The 22,713-nt window shown below is 42.6% G+C and overlaps 1 protein-coding gene across 5 annotated transcripts in view; it reads left to right on the top strand.

Moving 5' to 3' along the window:
- Positions 1–22,713, top strand: part of GRAMD1A (GRAM domain containing 1A) — a 145,170-nt gene that overhangs the window by 112,444 nt on the left and 10,013 nt on the right. For all 5 annotated transcript variants that reach the window (XM_066606453.1, XM_066606452.1, XM_066606454.1 and 2 more), the window contains 8 exons: positions 2,389–2,504; positions 4,786–4,924; positions 6,727–6,928; positions 11,133–11,288; positions 11,870–11,988; positions 19,847–19,986; positions 20,372–20,475; positions 20,901–21,077. In XM_066606453.1, coding sequence (XP_066462550.1) covers positions 2,389–2,504; positions 4,786–4,924; positions 6,727–6,928; positions 11,133–11,288; positions 11,870–11,988; positions 19,847–19,986; positions 20,372–20,475; positions 20,901–21,077 — 1,153 coding nt within the window. The remainder of the gene's footprint in view (positions 1–2,388; positions 2,505–4,785; positions 4,925–6,726; positions 6,929–11,132; positions 11,289–11,869; positions 11,989–19,846; positions 19,987–20,371; positions 20,476–20,900; positions 21,078–22,713) is intronic.

Here is a 22,713-nt window from a genome sequence, read left to right as displayed (position 1 = left end):
GGGTTGGGGGTTAATATTACTGCTGCTGGGGGGTGGGGGTTAATATTACTGCTGCTGGGGGGTGGGGGTTAATATTACTGCTGCTGGGGGGGTTAATATTACTGCTGGGGATGATGTTGCTGAGGGGTTATTACTAGTGAGGGGGTATATATTACTACTGGGGCCACTGTGGGGCTCGCTATTACTACTGGGGCCACTGTGGGGCTCGCTATTACTACTGGGGCCACTGTGGGGCTCGCTATTACTACTGGGGCCACTGTGGGGCTCGCTATTACTACTGGGGCCACTGTGGGGCTCGCTATTACTACTGGGGCCACTGTGGGGCTCGCTATTACTACTGGGGCCACTGTGGGGCTCGCTATTACTACTGGGGCCACTGTGGGGCTCGCTATTACTACTGGGGCCACTGTGGGGCTCGCTATTACTACTGGGGCCACTGTGGGGCTCGCTATTACTAATGGGGCCACTGTGGGGGTCAATATTTTAACTGGGGCCACTGTGGGGCTCGCTATTACTACTGGGTTCACTGTGGGGCTCGCTATTACTAATGGGGCCACTGTGGGGGTCAATATTTTAACTGGGGCCACTATGAGAGTCACTATTACTATTGCTACCACTATAGGGGTCACTATTAGGGCTCGTTCACACGGGCGTAATCGTATTTCGGTCGCACACATACGCTGCATATTTGCGCAATCGAAAATCGCTTATGCCTGTATATTTGGGCACGCAAAAAAGAACGCAGATGGGGCCACTGAGATGCTGCGCAAATATGCAGTGAATACATCAGTTTCTTGCGCATTCACCATGTATTTGCGCGGCCCATTCACTTCCATGGCCTATCGGGGTGCGCAGTACCCAACAAAATAGGTCATGCTGTGTGAAAATATACATCATGTGAATGAACTCAGTGACATCAATGGCTTCTATTCACTGCATATTATGTACGCAAATACGCTTGTGTGAACGGGCCCTTACTGTACTGTCTTACAATCGGCCCTTTGAAGGTCACCATAAGGCTGATGTGGCCCTCAGTGAAAAGGAGTTTGACACCCCTAATTTAAAGGGATACTTAGCACATGGAGATCAAATCAACTTTGGGTGGAGGTGGTGAATGCAGCCTATTGTCCCCTGTTATCAGCCCTGGTAAAATGCAGACATAATGGCTGACCTCCTGTAGTGATCTCCTCCCTGGACATCATGTAAATGTAGTAATCCACACTGTGCAGATACAGATCAGAGGACAAGATCAGTGTTGTAGTGCCAAGTATAGAGCTGGGATGAAGAAGACCCTCTTGGCCTCCATCGCTGGGGACCCTGCGGGACCCCCAGATAAGTGATGCCTCGTACTTGAGCCTTGCAGCTGAAGTAATGAGACCGGCTCGAATTCAGAGCCAGGCCCAGCGGTGGTGCGGGATATAGCAGGAGCGGACCTTTGGTCTACCAAGATTCTTTTCTTAAAGCTGTCTCGGGTTCAGAAGTTCTTCAATATTGGTTGATGCTTCGGGGAAGTAATAGTCTGCAGCCTGAACTTCTAACGGCTTTACCCAACTTTATTAACACAAATCACAATCGGGAACGTTCCAATGTTGGTCGCCTGGGATCAGTGTCCGGCAGGACAGGTGTCGGCGTAGGGCAGGCGACGGGAGTTGGGGTACGATGTGGACACCAGGCTTACACAATATATATATGTTTTCACAAACTTGGAGATGAAGTACCGTAGAAGCTTCTGTTAATAGATCAGCAATATACGGTTATTCAGAAACGTTGGACAACCTGACTGACTCGAAATAAGAGAATGCTTAACTCTAACGGGAGTGGGGGAGGGTAAAGATCTGTTATATCACAAAGGGCAGCAACACCTCCCCCTGTAGAACACGTGGTAGTACTATCTAATATTGCATCCCAGCAATGGCGGTCAGCCGCACACAGTCCGAGAGTAACGCAAGTGTTGTCCAATAACCTGTCGTCCTTGCATGGTAAGTATGGACTCAGCCTATGTGCCCCCTCAACCCTCCCATCCAATGTTCACCCGTCTATCACCGGGCTGTGTGACCTTGGCATCATTCATAGCTCATGGTGGGTGCTGATCACCTGCCAGTGTCCTAGATATCGATGGGCAGAGGAGTTGTGACTTCTCTGTTGGCACTTTGGAACGTTGATAGGTCAGTGGGGGGCGCTAATCACCCGTCGTATTCCTGATGGGCAGGTGACTAGGGACCCTTGTTCTAGCATCATGCTTGACCGTAGACTGTAGGTCCTCGGGGGCACTGACCGCCCCTCAGTCTCTGGGGTACGTTGTATATTTGTCATGTCTTCCTTCCTCGTAGCGTCTAGCAGTGCAGTCAGTAGGGATCAGCGTCACACTGTTTCCTTGTGTCCTGGCAGACGCTGTCCCCCCAGGAGTTGTGGCACACGGTCCACCAGTGCTATGGCACCGAGCTCGGCCTGACCAGTGAGGATGAGGACTACGTGTCTCCACGAGAGCTGCTCAACGGCCTGGGGTGAGTGCGGCCGATCGCTGCCACGTCTGAGAAGTGAGTTACAATTTACAGAGGAGATTCCAAGAAATGGAAAGATTTAACCCTTTAGTGTCTTTTTAATACCTCCCTAATGGGAGGTCTGGTGGCTGGGCTTACTGCTGACAGCCAGGCTCCTGCTCTAACAACCAGGGAAACCTCAGATTCTGGCAGTTTAACCCCTAACATTCCACAATCCATAGCAGCTGCTATTTGTAAGTGGATGAACGGGAGAAGAGGCTCCTTCTGTCACCCATCAGCATACTGCAGTGCAATTGTAAGGTACCAATGGGCTCCCATAACAGTTGGAAGATTAACCAAGGCCTCTGTGACTTCCATGTAACTCAATATATTAGACTCCACCTCTGGCAGAGTCTAGTAGGCTGATGTCATAGGCTTAGGTGAATGCACTGCGTACGTACTGCAGTGTACTATCCTAGCAATCAAATTATCACATATTGAAGTTCCCTTGAAGGACTAAAAATAGCATGGAAAAAAGCTCGTTAAGTTTTAATTTAAAGAAAAAAAAATCCAATTAAAAGAATAATATACTCCCACCCCCCCCCCCAACACACAAAAACCCTTTTTAAATGGATAAAACGCAAAATAATACATTTAAGTTGCACCTAATGGGTATTATCATGTTAGTAATGACCCAGACAATGATGATATTTTGTGATTTATTACGCATGTTGGATGCCATAAAAATAATCTAAACAACTAATGCCAGAATTGCTTTTTTTCTTTAATTCACGTCCCCAAAAAATGCAATAAAAAGCAATCCAAAAGTCCGCTGTACCTCAAACTGGTGCTAGTAAAAACTGCAACTCCTCCCACAAAAAAAATCTGAGCTGGAAAAATTAAAAATGTTCTGGGGCTTATTTACATGAGCGTGTATCGGCCGGCCGATATACGCTTCCATCTGAGCAGTCGGCCCCCTCACCAGCTCTCTGCATCTCTCCTACCCCTCCGTCCGTTTTCAATGGGAGTAGGCGGGAAGAAGGTGGAGCTAAGCCCCGCCTCTTGTTCGCAACCAGCAAAGGGAGTGGGTGGGACAGAGCAGAGCTTTGCTCCGCCCCCATCCAGCCTCCTCCCATTGCAAACGCCAGAGTGGAGGAGAGAGGCAGAGTGCCAGTGAGGGGGAGGGAAGGGGGGAACTGCTTAGATGTAAGCGTAGATCAGCCAGCCGTGAAAACGCCGGCTGATATATGCTCATGTAAATAAGCACTTAGAATGCGGGAATACAGAGTCAATTATTTTTCTTTAAAAATTAGTTTTTAGTGTCAAAGAGTAGTAAAAAATGAAGAAAAATCTATATAAACTGGAGATCGCAGTAATCGTGCCGATCAGATAAGAGTTAACGGTCACTGAATGGTGAATGCTGTTAAAACAACCCCCCATATTTGTAAACCACGTATGGCGCTTACAATGCGGCAATGAAAATCGCCTGGTCCTTAAGGCAAAACATAGGCCGGTCACTAAGGGGTTAAAGCACCCAGAAAATCTTCTAAGTGTCCATATAGGAAACTGTCAGTCCCATCAGGCTATCGCCGTCTCTGACTGGCAGCCATGGCCAGTGGGGCAATAATGCGGGTTCTGATTTAGTATGATGTAAAGTCCCACAATTTGCTACAATGTATCAGTGCAGCTAATGTCTATCAGTCTGGACTCCAAAGCGTTGTGTAGCCTGCATACAATTGTAGCAAACCCTCAGCTGTGAGACATACAGGGTGTTCCATTCAAACCTTCCACAATTTATCAGTTTGCAGAGCAGTGGTAAGAAAATGGAACTACGGAAGATGTAAGAACAGCGCAAAATATATCTATCATCGCACGCTAATAACCTCCATGTGCTGCAGTGGTAGCACGAATAATATCCAGTCTGTAATGAATTTCCTGCCATGATGGGTTAAAAAATAACCCCCCCCCCCCCCAAAAAAAAATAAATAAATAAAAAAAAAAAATTATTTTTATTGTGCAAAGTTAGAAAATCTTTAAGAATAAATATTGGTGGACTGGAATGTGGAGGGTTTGAACAGAACACTTTGTATCAGGTGGTTAGTATTCACTGACAGGAAGCAGAGATGCAAGTATGGAAGCCATGTCACACATACTGCAGTGGATGATTGGGATAGTGGTTGTCTGCACTGGGAGAGAATCGCCGCTACGCTGTCATCGGGCACTAGAGGGCGCAGGATCCCATTAATTGTATTCCACACTCTCATCCATTGTCCTTACGCTACAGTTTCTTCCCTGGCTGTTTTAGGGTCAGTGAGGAGTACCCCGAGTGTCCGGACCTCAGCGACACGTCTACCCGTAGTGACAACAAGCTGAGCACCAGCCCCAAGCTGCCGGCCACCGACTCCTTCGCCTCCCTCGCCGGCAGCGCTGAAGGTTTACTTGCGGTAAGTCCCTCAGATCTTTTCTAGGGGGTCAGTATATTCCTGTCGGGGGCCATTTACACATACCGATTTATTGTTTAAACGAGCTAACGATGGTTTATACGCCTGCCAAAAATCTACAACGAACGAAAAGTGAGCGATTTATCGATTGCCGTTTGCTGCGTTTACACTTAACGATTATCATTCATTTTCGCTCGTTTGAATGATTTTTTTTTTTAACACTAATAGTTCCGTGTAAAAGGGCCCCGGAAGCTCAGACATACGGACAACGGCGCAGATTTATTATTACATTCCGGGGAGAATACTATTGATGTTTCCTCTTGATATGTCATCAATAGATGATCAACCGGGGTCCGCCGCTCAGGACCCCGACCGAACAGCTGCTTGTGCGCCCGCGGCGTATACCGGGGCAGAGTGGAAGCAGATGATCCGACCCGGCGTAGTGGCCGCTGCTTGTAACTGCAGGCACAGCCGGGGTCCGACCCATTAAAACGAATGCTGCCATTCACCTTATTCCTGCGTGTGTGTTTTTTCTTTCCTTTCTCTCTTTGCGCACGTGAAAAACGGGTGAAACTTGGATGTTTGAACACATATAAGTACAACAAAAATGATGCAAACCGCACATACTTGCCGGGAAATGAGTCAGTTTCTCAATGACCATGATCGTGCTTCCCCGTATGAATAACGGCTTGGGTAGTATAAAACTAGACTGGGCAGAAGCTGCGCCACATTTACCACAGTGACGCACCCTGTGTGATATACTTGGCATGTTTGCCCAGTCACGTTCGACACTTCTCTCTTCCTTACGCCTGCTCTTGGCCGGCTCACTGTACCCCAGTCTGTAGTGGCAAAATGGCACATACCAATAATTTTGGCGCATTTACAAAACTTCTCAGCCACGCCCTCTTTCAAAACTGTCTAATGAGGCGTGAAAATTGTCTAAAATGCACGATAAATCTACCACATGGCGGCAGATTTCTTTACACCATTTTTGGCACAATTTCCTTAGTACGTCTCCCCAAGGGTGAAGCTTGGGCCGCTTGGTAACTTTAGTCATGTGACCTAAAGATCGGAGTGTTGATTGTCAATGGGGTTGTGTTGTGATTAATGGGGACAAAACTGTCGCATAAAAGCCCAAACTGTTGGATTTCTGGTCACATGTCCCTGCGCTATCACTGAATGTAATGCCAATCACGTGCGTCTGCAACTCGCATGTCGTGTCTTCGGATGTATTTTCCAGCACACACTTTGGTCGTGGAGAATAAACCGCAGCATGCTGCATTTTCATGTACATTTGCGCAACCACTATTCCCATAGAAGTCAATGAAGACGCACAAATGTGCGCACAATACGCTAGAAGATGGGTGATGCCCTGCGGAATCGCGCAGGGAAAAGATCCCATCTGAGCTCATTACACTAATTGGTCATTTAAATCGGTTCGCTGCGCACAAATGAACATGCCTTGCGGGCACAAAAAACAGTAAAATACGCCAATATGGACAAAAAATCCAAACTTTCACTTTACAAATAAGCAGCGCTCAGGCATACGCATATACGCATACGCTGGTGTGAGGGAGGTCTGAGGCTTCATGTACCGTGACCAAAGTCAGCATGTAGCCCTAACCGAAATCTGTGTGCGAACATCTAAGGCGCGTCTACAGCGGCGGACAAATCCACACAACGCATCCGCCACTCCTGGCACTGCAATGCTGGGCGGGTCTGCGATTCGGGGCCTCTAGAGCGTTTTACTAGCGAGCTGTATAGAAATGTATGTAGTTGATGTGTATTTCTCGCTGTTTTTTCAGACAGTAGAAGACATGACCGGACAGTCGGACGCGCTCTCGGACTCCCAGGTGGACGGTTCATCCAGTCAGACGGTGACTCCTCTCTCGGAGATGGCCGGATCGGGGCTGCTGGACTCTCTACCCGCTCTGGACCTTCTTCCTGGAGAGGACCTTCCCACCGACCCGAGCAACAACTCCACCCCGAGCTCCACACAGGATGAGGGTAAGAATGGGACGTACGGGGGTAAGTAATAGTAAGGGGGCTGGAGAATCATTCCTGCGGATCATCTGGTACTGCGTTCCTTATACTCTAGTCCCATCCAGAGCTGCATTCCTTATACTCTAGTCCCATCCAGAGCTGCATTCAGAAATTTGGGTGACCAACCCAACCAGGAGTGAGAATTCCTTTAACTAGTTGCTTCATTTCAGCTCACCTAAAGCGAAACTGAATGACCATTGCACTGAGTAGAAGCGCCCAACAGTCGTTCATCAGCTTCAGCAACTATTTTCAATGACTATTTGGACAATGGCAGCCCTGTATAATGGCCGCCCTCGGGGCACATGGGTGATTGTACAGTTGCATCCGCTATTCTCAGTCGTACCTCGCATCCCGTTTGCTGGCCGTCCGATATCCGGGACCCCGCACATCTACGTGTGCTAGTTCATCCAAGAATAGGACATGCTGCAAATTTTTTTTATCTTGCTTTTAGCTTACATTCACACGGGCGATATCGGGCTGAGAAACGTGATCTCACACCTGCCAGTGCGCGTTTCTCACGCCGATGCAAGGCGTTATTCATTTATAAATATTTCCGTGGGACACGTGACATCGCATTCACACGCACACGGGACGACGTGCGAGTGCCATGCGATGTCTTGTAAGGTCCCATTGTAAACGGTGGAGGAGGCGTTCCGAGAGAACGCGCAGAGATAGAACAAGCTGCGATTTTTATCCTCGTGGCATCGCTGTGCGGAAGGCAAATGGCTCATGTGAATAAGTCTATTTAAAAGAATGTGGTTCATATTTGTGGGTCTCAGAAGGCACAAAAGTTGCGCGAGATTCTCACCCGTGTGAATAAGCCCTTAATCAGACTTTCCGTCAGAGTAAAAAAAAAAAGGTCCATGTGCGTACACTCATTCAAATGAATGGGGGGCCTATTCTGCCTGATTGTCAGACCGATTTTTGTTTTTGGTTCAGAAATTGGACAGAAATCTGTGTGTGCGTGCATGTGTGTGTGTGTGTGTGTGTGCGTACCCTTACACAGTAGATGGCTGTGGGCGAAACGCTCGTTCGGCGGACAGCTATCTCGCCCGACACCTGCATACAGCTTCACACTGACCTTGGCTGAGTATACATGTGCTCTGAATATGTAGAGAGAGGAGGAAGCCGCTGCCAGACCCCCTCTGTTCCTCCGCCAGACCCCCTCTGTCGCCCTGCCAGACCCCTTTGACAGTGGCTGATCTCCCCTAAGGGAGTCGGCAGGCCTTCATACACAGTAGATGATCGTCCGGACCCCTTGCCTTCAGCAGGTCTCTGTCTAATGTGTATGACCGGCGTTAGGGTCTTTTTACGTGAGCCGATTATAGTTTGAATGAGCGAATGACGTCACCGCCGGCTCGTTCGCTCTCGTGCCGCCTGTTTATACTGGCAGATACATTGTTGCTCATTCAAACAAGAATCGTTCCGTCTTTCACTTTCGCTGTATAAGTGATGAATGCATGAATGATCGGTTTAACCCAAACGATCCATGAACGAGCCGACGGTGAGCTTTATGCCTGCGTAAATGGACGAACAAAAGGCGAACAATTCTCACCCGTCATTCAGCCGTTGGCTCGCGTTTAGACCGGACGATTATTGCTGACTTCCGCTTGTTTGCATGATAATGGTTCCGTCTAGCAGCGGCTTTAATCTGAGCTTGATGATGATGATGATGATGATGATGATGATCTGCAGTTTCCTCGTTACCGTTGTCACCATACCCCTGTCGGGGCGCAGGAAGTCTGTCGCGGCTGCGGGGACGGAGTGATGGGATCGCTGAGCTCTCCGGTGTTGATTGATCGCAGCTTTGACTTATCATGTTGAACATCTGCTGCTGGATAACAAGTCCGCCAGAGAGGCGGCGGCGGTCTCATGGCTGCCAGTCACTGTGATGGCATTCGCTTTATTACCTGAGCACGTTGGTTAAGAGGACGGTATACGGGAACGATGGGGAACTCCGGAAATACAGATCATAGCTGCAGTCACCTCTCTAGCAAATGCTGGCGAGACGGGAAAGTCTGCTGCCTCGCCGAGATTCAGCCGCCAGCAACATGGCCGACTGTACTATATGTGGACGTTGACCAACGGCGCCCTGAGGAGTAACAGAATGGGATTGCACATCTTCCCGCTATAATCCATATAGTGACCAATCATCTAAAGGCAAATATAGAGGAGATGTATGTAATCAGCGATTGTGTGCAGATATCTTATTATTTACTAGCGTACCCGTCGCTGCGACATCAGAAGAAAGGGAATTCAAGGAAACTCGTTCTGATAACATTGAATTTCCATTGTGTCATTTTTATTGAAACTTATTCATTTTCATATAAAAAACATTTCAAAGTGTCGTTTTAATTCTATTTATTTATTCGAGTGCTTGTGGATACACGATATTTTTAGTTATAACAACCAATCACAGCACAGCTTTCATAAGATAAGGGTCACGGAGAGCGCCAAACACCTTGAGTGGTGATCACAATAAGCGTAATGTGATAACTCACCTGGTGCAAGGCATGTCACCCTAAGGTGATTATGCCTGCACCCAACATCTTGGTCTGCTCATAACAATTTCTTTCTCCAGGAAATAGCGGAATCCAATGACACGAAAAATCCAGCTCACTGGAGAGCTGCAGGTCGCAGCAAAACTGCGTTCCTCATCAGAGGTCGGATACAGTGAAAGAGAGCCACAAGAAAAAAACTATGGACCTGCGCTACTTTGCATATGAAAAGTCAATAGTAACTGTCTCAATAGCCAATCTTTGGATAGAGACAAAAGATATTTTATTTTATACAAATAAAAAAGAGAGAGGTCTCAGCCTCATATAGTAGTACAACAAAGAAACATATACTTGCGGGGATCCTATGCGACGCGTTTCGACGTGTTACACGCCTTTCTCAAGCATACAGGAGTATAGACAAACAGTGGTATATATAGAGTAAAGATAAATTGCATACCTATTAGGCTGCATCATTAAACCTGAGTGTATTGCGATGCGTGGTGCTGTTATGGCGGAGGGAGATGACGTGTTCCTCCTTATGACGCGCCATACGGCGCCCCGGATGTAGTGTACACGGCCAGCATCGGAGGTCATAGCGCATACCTTGTATTTTGAAAACCCGCCCCTCAGAGCGCGACGGTGCGTTCAGTTGAACGTAAAACCTGTCGTCACAGGCCGTAACTACGTGACTTGAGTTACCAGGTCACGTCTTATGCTTGAGAAAGGCGTGTAACACGCCGAAACGCGTCGCATAGGATCCCCGCAAGTATATGTTTCTTTGTTGTACTACTATATGAGGCTGAGACCTCTCTCTTTTTTATTTGTATAAAATAAAATATCTTTTGTCTCTATCCAAAGATTGGCTATTGAGACAGTTACTATTGACTTTTCATATGCAAAGTAGCGCAGGTCCATAGTTTTTTTCTTGTGGCTCTCTAGCACAGCTTTCATGTAACCTCAGCAGTATAAGGAATAGCAACCAATCACAGCACAGCTTTCATGTAACCTCAGCAGTATAAGGAATAGCAACCAATCACAGCACAGCTTTCATGTAACCTCAGCAGTATAAGAAAAAGCAACCAATCACAGCGCAGCTTTCATGTAACCTCACTAGTATAAGATATAACAACCAATCACAGCGCAGCTTTCATGTTAACTTAGCAGTATAAGAAATGGCAACCAATTACTTACCAAAGTTTGTTGGCAATGTGATGCATTGTGTAGATCTGTCGATTTGGCATCTTCCCATTCCCCAATATCCAGGAACGTTCGGCGGATGCATCATTTTGTAGTTGAACACAGTTGCTCGTAATGCCTTTTGCTTTTGTGCTTCGGATGGAAATCAAACGATCTTTGTCTGGGGGGCATAACTGTCGAAGACGACGCTCGCACGCGCGACACCTATCATAGGATAGATGTACTATGCCAGTAATCTTCCCAGGAGTGTACTCAACAACTTCCCAAAGTCTCATGGCAATTGGATGAATGGTGTAGTAGCGCATAAAGGACAAACACACAGACAGACATTTGTTTTTATACATATAGATTATAGGCCCCTGCGGGTATTCTGGGACTTGTAGTTCGCTGCTTGGGAGTGAGAACAGTGTAATATCTGAATGTGGAATGTATTTCCATTCTGTAACCGGTCGCACATTCCGTTTTGTCTCCAGAAGGTATTGGGCTCGGTAAAGACGCACTGACCTCTGACCTCTCGGGCCGCCTGCACATCAACGCTGTTTATCACATCAGCGCGGACCGCCTGCAGCAGGCTCTGACCTACGACACCCGCTTTATGAGCGACTTCATGGAGCAAAGAAACTTCACAGGTCAGCGGCGTCTCTTATATGTGTTTTACATGTAATTCAGGAGTAACTACACTTTAAAAAAAAACTTTTTGGACATGTCAGAGCAACAAATCCAAAAGTTTTGATCAGGGGGGTTCCAGGTGCTGAGACCCCTGCTGATCGCTAAACTGAAGGGGCTGCAGTGCTTACCCTAGCTTTGTGCTTCTTCAGGTCAGTCATTGCCTATCGGCTCCTCTTGGCAGCGGAAGCCTGACTCACAATTGATTATAGAAGTCTCTGTGTCCATCTTCAGCTGCCAAGAGGAGCCGATGGGCAGCAGAGATGGCTGAAGTGCCACAGTGCCCACCAGCAGCCCCTTCAGTTCAGCGATCAGCAGGAGTCTCCGCACTTCGACCTCCACTGATCAAAACTTTGGACATGTCAAAAGTTATTTGTAAAGTGCAGTTTAGCTCTTAGTGTATCTGTGGTAACAACCTGATCATATTACATCTATCTGAGCATCTATGGGCATCCTTACTATTAAATGATCCAATAACAAACCCTTCCTACCACAATGCACACGTACTGATATTTAATCGTTGATTTTCACATGCTTACTGCAGATATTGTGGTGAACCCCTGGGCGCCTGACAGCAGCGGTAAACAGTCTCGAGTTATCAACTACATCATTCCCATCAATAACCCATTGGGGCCAAAATCAGCCCCTGCTGTGGAGACGCAGGTAAGTGATTCCACATAATGTCACATGCCACGAATACAAGGGATCATTTTTTAACACACTGTATGATTCAGTTTGGGGTTTCCGTTGCCAATGCAGACAGTGGTGCACTGTGATGGCACCCCCAAATGGAAGCAAACAGAACCATTCACTTGTATTGTTAAGTGGGCACCACTTAGATGTCCGTTTTACAAGGTGTGTGTTTGCAGTTGATTGTTATTCTATCCTCCAAATATAATGGAAACAAAGTGGTGTCCATATCACAATACAAGTGAGTTGGTTCCATTTGTTTCTGTATTAAATACTGTAATACTGCCCCCTCTGTACAATAATATAACTGCTCTAATACTGCATCCTATGTACAAGAATATGACTGCTATAATACTGCCCCCTCTGTACAAGAATATAACTACTATAATACTGCCTCCTATGTACAAGAATATAAATACTATAATACTGCTCCCTATGTACAAGAATATAACTACTATAATATTGCCCCCTATGTACAAGAATATAACTACTATAATACTGCCCCCTATGTACATGAATATAACTACTATAATACTGCCCCCTATATACAAGAATATAACTACTATAATACTGCTCCTATGTACAAGAATATAACTACTATAATACTGCCTCATCTGTACAAGAATATAACTACCATAATACTGCCTCCTCTGTACAAGAATATAACTACTATAATACTGCCCCCTATGTACAAGAATATAACTACTATAATACTGCCCCCTATGTACAAGAATATAACTACTATAATACAGCCTCCTACATACAAAAATATAACTACAATAATACTTCCCCTATGTACAAAAATATAACTACTATAATACTGCTCCTATGTACAAGAATATAACTACTATAATACTGCCCCTATGTACAAGAATATAACTACTATAATACTGCCCCTTATGTACAAGAATATAACTACTATAATACTGCCCACTATGTACAAGAATATAACTACTATAATACTGCCCACTATGTACAAGAATATAACTACTATAATACTGCCCACTATGTACAAGAATATAACTACTATAATACTGCCCCCTATGTACAAGAATAAAACTACTATAACACTGCCCCCTATGTCCAATTAGATAACTACTATAATACAGCCTCCTACATACAAAAATATAACTACAATAATACTTCCCATATGTACAAAAATATAACTACTATAATACTGCTCCTATGTACAAGAGTATAGCTACTATAATACAGCTCCTATGTACAAGAATATAACTACTATAATACTGCCCCTATGTACAAGAATATAACTACTATAATACTGCCTCCTATGTATAAGAATATAACTACTATAATACTGCCTCCTATGTATAAGAATATAACTACTATAATACTGCCTCTATGTACAAGAATATAACTACTATAATACTGCTCCTATGTACAAGAATATAACTACTATAATACTGACCCCTATGTACAAGAATATGAGTACTATAATACTGACCCCTATGTACAAGAATATGAGTACTATAATACTTCCCCCCCTATATACAAGAATATAACTACTATAATACTGCCTCCTATGTACAAGAATATAACTACTATAATAGTGCTTCCTATGTACAAGAATATAACTACTATAATACTGCCCCCTATGTACAAGAATATAACTACTATAATACTGCTCCTATGTACAAGCATATAACTACTATAATACTGCCCCCTATGTACAAGAATATAACTACTATAATACTGCCCCCTATGTACAAGAATAAAACTACTATAATACTGCCCCCTATGTACAAGAATATAACTACTATAACACTGCCCCCTATGTCCAATAAGATAACTACTATAATACAGCCTCCTACATACAAAAATACAACTACAATAATACTTCCCCTATGTACAAAAATATAACTACTATAATACTGCTCCTGTGTACAAGAATATAACTACTATAATACTGCTCCTATGTACAAGAATATAACTACTATAATACTGCTCCTGTGTACAAGAATATAACTACTATAATACTGCCTCCTATGTACAAGAATATAACTACTATAATAGTGCTTCCTATGTACAAGAATATAACTACTATAATACTGCCCCCTATGTACAAGAATATAACTACTATAATACTGCTCCTATGTACAAGCATATAACTACTATAATACTGCCCCCTATGTACAAGAATATAACTACTATAATACTGCCCCCTATGTACAAGAATATAACTACTATAATACTGCCCCCTATGTACAAGAATATAACTACTATAACACTGCCCCCTATGTCCAATAAGATAACTACTATAATACAGCCTCCTACATACAAAAATACAACTACAATAATACTTCCCCTATGTACAAAAATATAACTACTATAATACTGCTCCTGTGTACAAGAGTATAGCTACTATAATACAGCTGCTATGTACAAGAATATAACTACTATAATACTGCCCCTATGTACAAGAATATAACTACTATAATACTGCCCCTTATGTACAAGAGTATAACTACTATAATACTGCTCCTATGTACAATAATATAACTACTATAATACTACCTCCTATGTACAAGATTAGAACTACTATAATACTGCCTCCTATGTAAATAACTACTATAATACTGCCCCTATGTACAAGAATATAACTACTATAATACTGCTTCGTATGTACAAGCATATAACTACTATAATACTGCCCCTTATGTACAAGAATATAACTACTATAATACTGCCCCTATGTACAAGAATATAACTACTATAATACTGCCCCCTATGTACAAGGATATAACTACTATAATACTGCTCCTATGTACAAGAATATAACTACTATAATACTGCCCACTATGTACAAGAATATAACTACTATAATACTGCCCCCTATGTACAAGAATATAACTACTATAATAGTGCCCCCTGTTTACAAGAATATAACTACTATAATACTGCTTCCTGTGTACAAGAATATAACTACTATAATACTGCCCCCTATGTAAAAGAATATAACTACTATAATACTGCCCCCTATGTACAAGAATATAACTACTATAATACTGCCCTATGTACAAGAATATAACTACTGTAATACTGCCCCCTATGTACATGAATATAACTACTGTAATACTGGCCCCTATGTACAAGAATATAACTACTATAATACTGCCCCCTATGTACAAGAATATAACTACTATAATACTGCCCCCTATGTACAAGAATATAACTACTATAATACTGCCTCCTATGTACAAGAATATAACTACTATAATACTGCCCCCTATGTACAAGAATATAACTACTATAATACTGCCCACTATGTACAAGAATATAACTACTATAATACTGCCCCCTATGTACAAGAACATAGCTACTATAATACTGCCCCCTATGTACAAGAATATAACTACTATAATACTGCCCCCTATGTACAAGAATATAACTACTATAATATTGCCTCCTCTGTACAAGAATATAACTACCATAATACTGCCTCCTCTGTACAAGAATATAACTACTATAATACTGCCCCCTATGTACAAGAATATAACTACTATAATACTGCCCCCTATGTACAAGAATATAACTACTATAATACTGCCCCCTATGTACAAGAATATAACTACTATAATACAGCCTCCTACATACAAAAATATAACTACAATAATACTTCCCCTATGTACAAAAATATAACTACTATAATACTGCTCCTATGTACAAGAATATAACTACTATAATACTGCCCCTATGTACAAGAATATAACTACTATAATACTGCCCCTTATGTACAAGAATATAACTACTATAATACTGCCCACTATGTACAAGAATATAACTACTATAATACTGCCCACTATGTACAAGAATATAACTACTATAATACTGCCCCCTATGTACAAGAACATAGCTACTATAATACTGCCCCCTATGTACAAGAATATAACTACTATAATACTGCCCACTATGTACAAGAATATAACTACTATAATACTGCCCCCTATGTACAAGAACATAGCTACTATAATACTGCCCCCTATGTACAAGAATATAACTACTATAATACTGCCCCCTATGTACAAGAATATAACTACTATAATATTGCCTCCTCTGTACAAGAATATAACTACCATAATACTGCCTCCTCTGTACAAGAATATAACTACTATAATACTGCCCCTATGTACAAGAATATAACTACTATAATACTGCCCCCTATGTACAAGAATATAACTACTATAATACAGCCTCCTACATACAAAAATATAACTACTATAATACTGCTCCTATGTACAAGAATATAACTACTATAATACTGCTCCTATGTACAAGAGTATAGCTACTATAATACAGCTCCTATGTACAAGAATATAACTACTATAATACTGCCCCTATGTACAAGAATATAACTACTATAATACTGCCTCCTATGTATAAGAATATAACTACTATAATACTGCCTCCTATGTATAAGAATATAACTACTATAATACTGCCTCTATGTACAAGAATATAACTACTATAATACTGCTCCTATGTACAAGAATATAACTACTATAATACTGACCCCTATGTACAAGAATATGAGTACTATAATACTGACCCCTATGTACAAGAATATGAGTACTATAATACTGACCCCTATGTACAAGAATATGAGTACTATAATACTTCCCCCCCTATATACAAGAATATAACTACTATAATACTGCCTCCTATGTACAAGAATATAACTACTATAATAGTGCTTCCTATGTACAAGAATATAACTACTATAATACTGCCCCCTATGTACAAGAATATAACTACTATAATACTGCTCCTATGTACAAGCATATAACTACTATAATACTGCCCCCTATGTACAAGAATATAACTACTATAATACTGCCCCCTATGTACAAGAATATAACTACTATAATACTGCCCCCTATGTACAAGAATAAAACTACTATAATACTGCCCCCTATGTACAAGAATATAACTACTATAACACTGCCCCCTATGTCCAATAAGATAACTACTATAATACTGCTCCTATGTACAAGCATATAACTACTATAATACTGCCCCTATGTACAAGAATATAACTACTATAATACTGCCCCTTATGTACAAGAGTATAACTACTATAATACTGCTCCTATGTACAATAATATAACTACTATAATACTACCTCCTATGTACAAGATTAGAACTACTATAATACTGCCTCCTATGTAAATAACTACTATAATACTGCCCCTATGTACAAGAATATAACTACTATAATACTGCTTCGTATGTACAAGCATATAACTACTATAATACTGCCCCTTATGTACAAGAATATAACTACTATAATACTGCCCCTATGTACAAGAATATTACTACTATAGTACTTTTCTATGTACAAGAATATAACTACTATAATACTGCCCCCTATGTACAAGGATATAACTACTATAATACTGCTCCTATGTACAAGATTATAACTACTATAGTACTGCCCACTATGTACAAGAATATAACTACTATAATACTGCCCCCTATGTACAAGAATATAACTACTATAATAGTGCCCCCTGTTTACAAGAATATAACTACTATAATACTGCCTCCTGTGTACAAGAATATAACTACTATAATACTGCCCCCTATGTAAAAAAATATATCTACTATAATACTGCCCCCTATGTACAAGAATATAACTACTATAATACTGCCCTATGTACAAGAATATAACTACTATAATACTGCCCCCTATGTACATGAATATAACTACTGTAATACTGGCCCCTATGTACAAGAATATAACTACTATAATACTGCCCCCTATGTACAAGAATATAACTACTATAATACTGCCCCCTATGTACAAGAATATAACTACTATAATACTGCCCCCTATGTACAAGAATATAACTACTATAATACTGCCTCCTATGTACAAGAATATAACTACTATAATACTGCCCCTATGTACAAGAATATAACTACTATAATACTGCCCCCTATGTACAAGAATATAACTACTATAATACTGCCTCCTATGTACAAGAATATAACTACTATAATACTGCCCCCTATGTACAAGAATATAACTACTATAATACTGCCCCCTATCTACAAGAATATAACTACTATAATACTGCCCCTATGTACAAGAATATAACTACTATAATACTGCCCTCTATGTACAAGAATATAACTACTATAATACTGCCCCCTATGTACAAGAATATAACTACTATAATACTCCTATATACAAGAATATAACTACTATAATACTGCCCCCTATGTACAAGAATATAACTACTATAATACTGCCTCCTATGTACAAGAATATAACTACTATAATACTGCCCCCTATGTACAAGAATATAACTACTATAATACTGCCCCTATGTACAAGAATATAACTACTATAATACTGCCCTCTATGTACAAGAACATAACTACTATAATACTGCCCCCTATGTACAAGAATATAACTACTATAATACTGCTCCTATATACAAGAATATAACTACTATAATACTGCCCCCTATGTACAAGAATATAACTACTATAATACTGCCCCCTATGTACAAGAATATAACTACTATAATACTGCCCCCTATGTACAAGAATATAACTACTATAATACTGCCCCCTATGTACAAGAATATAACTACTATAAAACTGCTCCTATGTACAAGAATATAACTACTATAATACTGCTCCTATGTACAATAATATAACTACTATAACACTGCCCCCTATGTACAAGAATATAACTACTATAATACTGCCCCTATGTACAAGAATATAACTACTATAATACTGCCCCCTATGTACAAGAATATAACTACTATAATACTGCCCCCCATGTACTAGAATATAACTACTATAATACTGCTCCTATGTACAAGAATATAACTACTATAGTACTGCCCCTTTGAAATATAAGCCCTGCGTTGAAAATATGCCCTAGCTACACCACATGTTAAAAAATACTCACCTAGCAGCTGGCGTTCGGGTCCCTCGCGCTGGGCTTGCGGTGCTGCTGCAGGCTTCCGTGTCCGCCAGCACGTCAATAGAGTTGTTCTTCCTGGTAGCGGGAATACCCCTCTTCTGGCAAGCTCATCGAGCACCGCGTCAGCCAATGAAAGCCGACCCTCCAATAACAGCCGTTCAATAATGTCATTCACTGAATGGCTGTGATTAGTTAATTGAGCGCTGGCTTTCATTGCTGACGCGGCGCTGAATTAACCAATCAGAGCATTAATTTGCTGGAGGCGGGGTATTCAAGCCCCGCTACCAGGAAGAACTGGTCTGTTGTCATGCCGGAGAATACGACAGCCTGCAGCAGCGACAGGTTCCAGCGCGAGGAACCTGAACGCCGGCTGCTAGGTGAGTATTATAAGCCCCCCCCTCACACTCCCCCTGAAAATAAGACACTGTGTCTTATTAATATTAGATTATGTCTTATCTTTGGGGAAACACGGTATACCACTGCCCCCCTATGTGCTGCTCTGGTGATTGCGTACATGTTATAGGCTCGCCCTGTTTACGGGATGTCAGAGGCTCTGCAGCCAATGACAGAGCACGTTGATTGATCTGAGCTCTGTCATTGGCTGCAGCACCTGTGACCTCTTGTAAGCAGCAGACTGTAGAAGCCTGTAAACGTGATTTAAGCTGGGCAGTGCAGAACTCAGCGGGAGAGTTGAGTCCATGCTGATTTGTTATGTTAGTACATGGGGAGTTGCTTTTATAGAGATGTTACAACTTAGGAAAACCCCTTTAATAAATAAGGCATTTAGTTCAAAGACGTTCTCATCGTGAAGAGTTCTGACACCCTTTTTACCTGATGTACAATGTATAACATCATCTTCCTTCCACCTAGACTTTGACCTACAGCCTGAAGGGGTCGTTCTGCATCTTGGACACACAGGTGGTCACACAAGGCATCCCCTATCAGGATTATTTTTACACCTCTCACCGATACTGCATCACCAGCGTGACCAAGAATAAAGCGCGTCTCAGGTACTAAGCTACAACCCCCCCCCCACACACACACACACACACACAATCATCGCCTTGTCCCATATGACTTCAGAAGTCTTCTGACAACTCAGCATGTGCCCACTCGGCACACCCACCATGCATTACTCACCGTATGTGCATCCATCACTCTGCCCCCCTACAGTGTGACTGAAGGCTCAGTCCATACACCCACCCAAGGAGACAAGTCTGACAACCCATCACGTATTACTGTGGAGTAGATGTAATGACAATCCAAGTCTCAGCAGAACTTATAAAACTTCTTTAGTCCATTCTGAACTCTCACTTATGCCCCTTGTCCATCCATACAGTAGAACCATGTTGAGTTGTGTTCCTTAGGTCTAACCCTCAGACCATTGTATTGTAGGGTCTCTTCAGAGATCGTTTACCGGAAGCAGCCGTGGAGTCTGGTACGAGGCATTATAGAGAAGAACTCCTGGAGCGGCATGGAGGATCACTTTAGACAGCTTGGTAGGTTCCTGTGAGGTGGACCTGTAGATGGCTACTTGTATCTGTGTCGATACAATACTGTCCATGGTAACCACTGATGGACAACCTGTAGTTTTACCTCCAGAATCCTCATTGGGTGCCAGGTAATGTGCTGTTGCGTCATCCAGCCGGATTGTGAAACATTTGGGGAACTTGCATTGGAAAGGCCAAGTAAATGCTCATTCCATTTGCGCATGTTTACTCTCAAGGGTGCCATATTGACTGCTATGGGGCTCTTGAAGAGGGGCTTCAGGTCAGCCCTACTCCTTATTGACTATGTGGACATGTCTAAGATGCCCCTTCTACTCAAGCATTAGTGTCAGAGTAACCAATCTGAAGGCCATGACGCCCCTCAAAGGATAGACCAGGACTTTACATGTTTTCTCTGCTTTTTGCCCCCCTTTCAGCGGATGCAGTGGTCAAGTTAGAACAGTCTTGTGTGGAGGAACTAGGAGTCAGAGAAAAGCCAGTGTTACGGCGTCGAAAGCGGACGTTGAGCTGGAAGAACCATCATGTGGACACGCTGAACACGGTCGCTCCACCTTTGGATAACGTGAGGGTAAACCGTCACTCCAGAATATCAGGTATCAAAATAAAGCAGAGTGGATTCTCTGTGTGGAACTATTGGGCGTTCCATTTGCCCATCTGTCATTATCTGAAGTCCATTCTTAAAGGGGAATAACTCCCTTTTCTGTGCCTGTTTGATCCCATTACTTACTGCCTTCCATTCACAAGGTTGTTGCACTTGAATACCTCTAGTCGTATTTAGTCGTCACGAAGTGGGGAAGGTCCAGGTGAAAAAATGTACAGCATGTCAAAAAAACAATAAACTTGCAAACTGGATCGGACAGAGACAAGCAACAAAAACTGCCACCCCCCCAACACAGAAGAAGTCAATGCAAGTAACATAGTATGTAAAGCCGACAACAAACACATATGTCCATCCAGTTCAGCCTATTGTAATGCTGATCCAGAGGAAAGCAAAAGACAACCTCATGAGGTAGAAGCCAATTTTCCTTGTTTTAAGGAAAAAAATTCCTTCTCCATTCTAGTCACTTGATCTTAAGTCACACATTCGGGACACAACGCACTTTGGATCACAACACACTTGCTTTACGTTAGCTTACATAGCTCTCATATAACTCCTCCAATGAATCCTCTGTTTGGGAAAGTAACTTGGGCCAGGCCGGACCTGTGGATTTGCTGGTGAGCCCAGGGTGTAGTGTAATGGTAAACCCATGATAGAAGGCTTCTAAAGGGGGCAGTGAAGGGGGACTCTGTAAGGTGGGGTCTTCAGGATCATGTGGTGGTCAAGAAGGACCCTTGTCCAGCATTGCCTGCGATCCCCATGTAGGGCACCAGTTCTACGAGTTGTTTCATTCCAAGAAATGGTCTTGTCTTGTCTCCGTCATGATCTCGGGGAGGGGCGGAGGAGACGGGATTTGTACTTTTGGACCCAGTATTCCTTGGTTTGGTTTATGACTGGAGATAATCATCACTACGCAGAAGCTAATTTAGCAGGGGAAGCAAGGAGCCCAATTACTACTCCAGTAGATAGTGTATCCCGGTGATGATACGGGAGAGTGGTGATTAGATTGTTTTCTGGTCACTGATGTTTAACACTTGCATGACTGAGCAGATGAAAGCAGCTGCTCATAGAACCACTGGATCCATAGTATGTATGTGAGAGAGGCCACAGGGTCCAACTGATGTCCGAGATGTGTGGTTTGTGGGTGGGATGCAGTAATGGCACAGTCCAGTCATGAATACAATGTTGAGGTTTATATATAATCTTCATTCATATCTCCTGCTTGTTCAGTGTCTGCTGAGAAAATATAGCCCTTACACCAGATATTGTGTAGTCAATTGATGGAGGAAAAACTAACCACCTCCCCTCCTTCCCCTGCATTATAGAAGCTCTTAGAATACAGTATGATTCCCATCTCCTGCTTGTTCAGTGTCTCCAGAGAAAATATAGTCCTTACATTAAATAATGTATAGTCAATTGATAGAGGAGAAACTAACTGCCCCTTGCATGATACGCCATCTTGGAATACAGTTTAATTTACATCTTCTGCTTGTTCAGTCTCTGCAGAGAGAATATAGCTCTTACACCAGACATCGTATAGTCAGCTGATGGAGAAAAAACAAACTACCTCCAATCCCACTACATGATGGGAAATTTTGGTATTCAGTAGCAGTCACATCTTCTGCTTGTTC

The sequence above is a fragment of the Eleutherodactylus coqui genome, chromosome 6 (assembly GCF_035609145.1).
Source record: "Eleutherodactylus coqui strain aEleCoq1 chromosome 6, aEleCoq1.hap1, whole genome shotgun sequence".
Classification (NCBI taxonomy): domain Eukaryota; kingdom Metazoa; phylum Chordata; class Amphibia; order Anura; family Eleutherodactylidae; genus Eleutherodactylus; species Eleutherodactylus coqui.
This window is presented reverse-complemented; position numbering and strand designations above follow the sequence as displayed.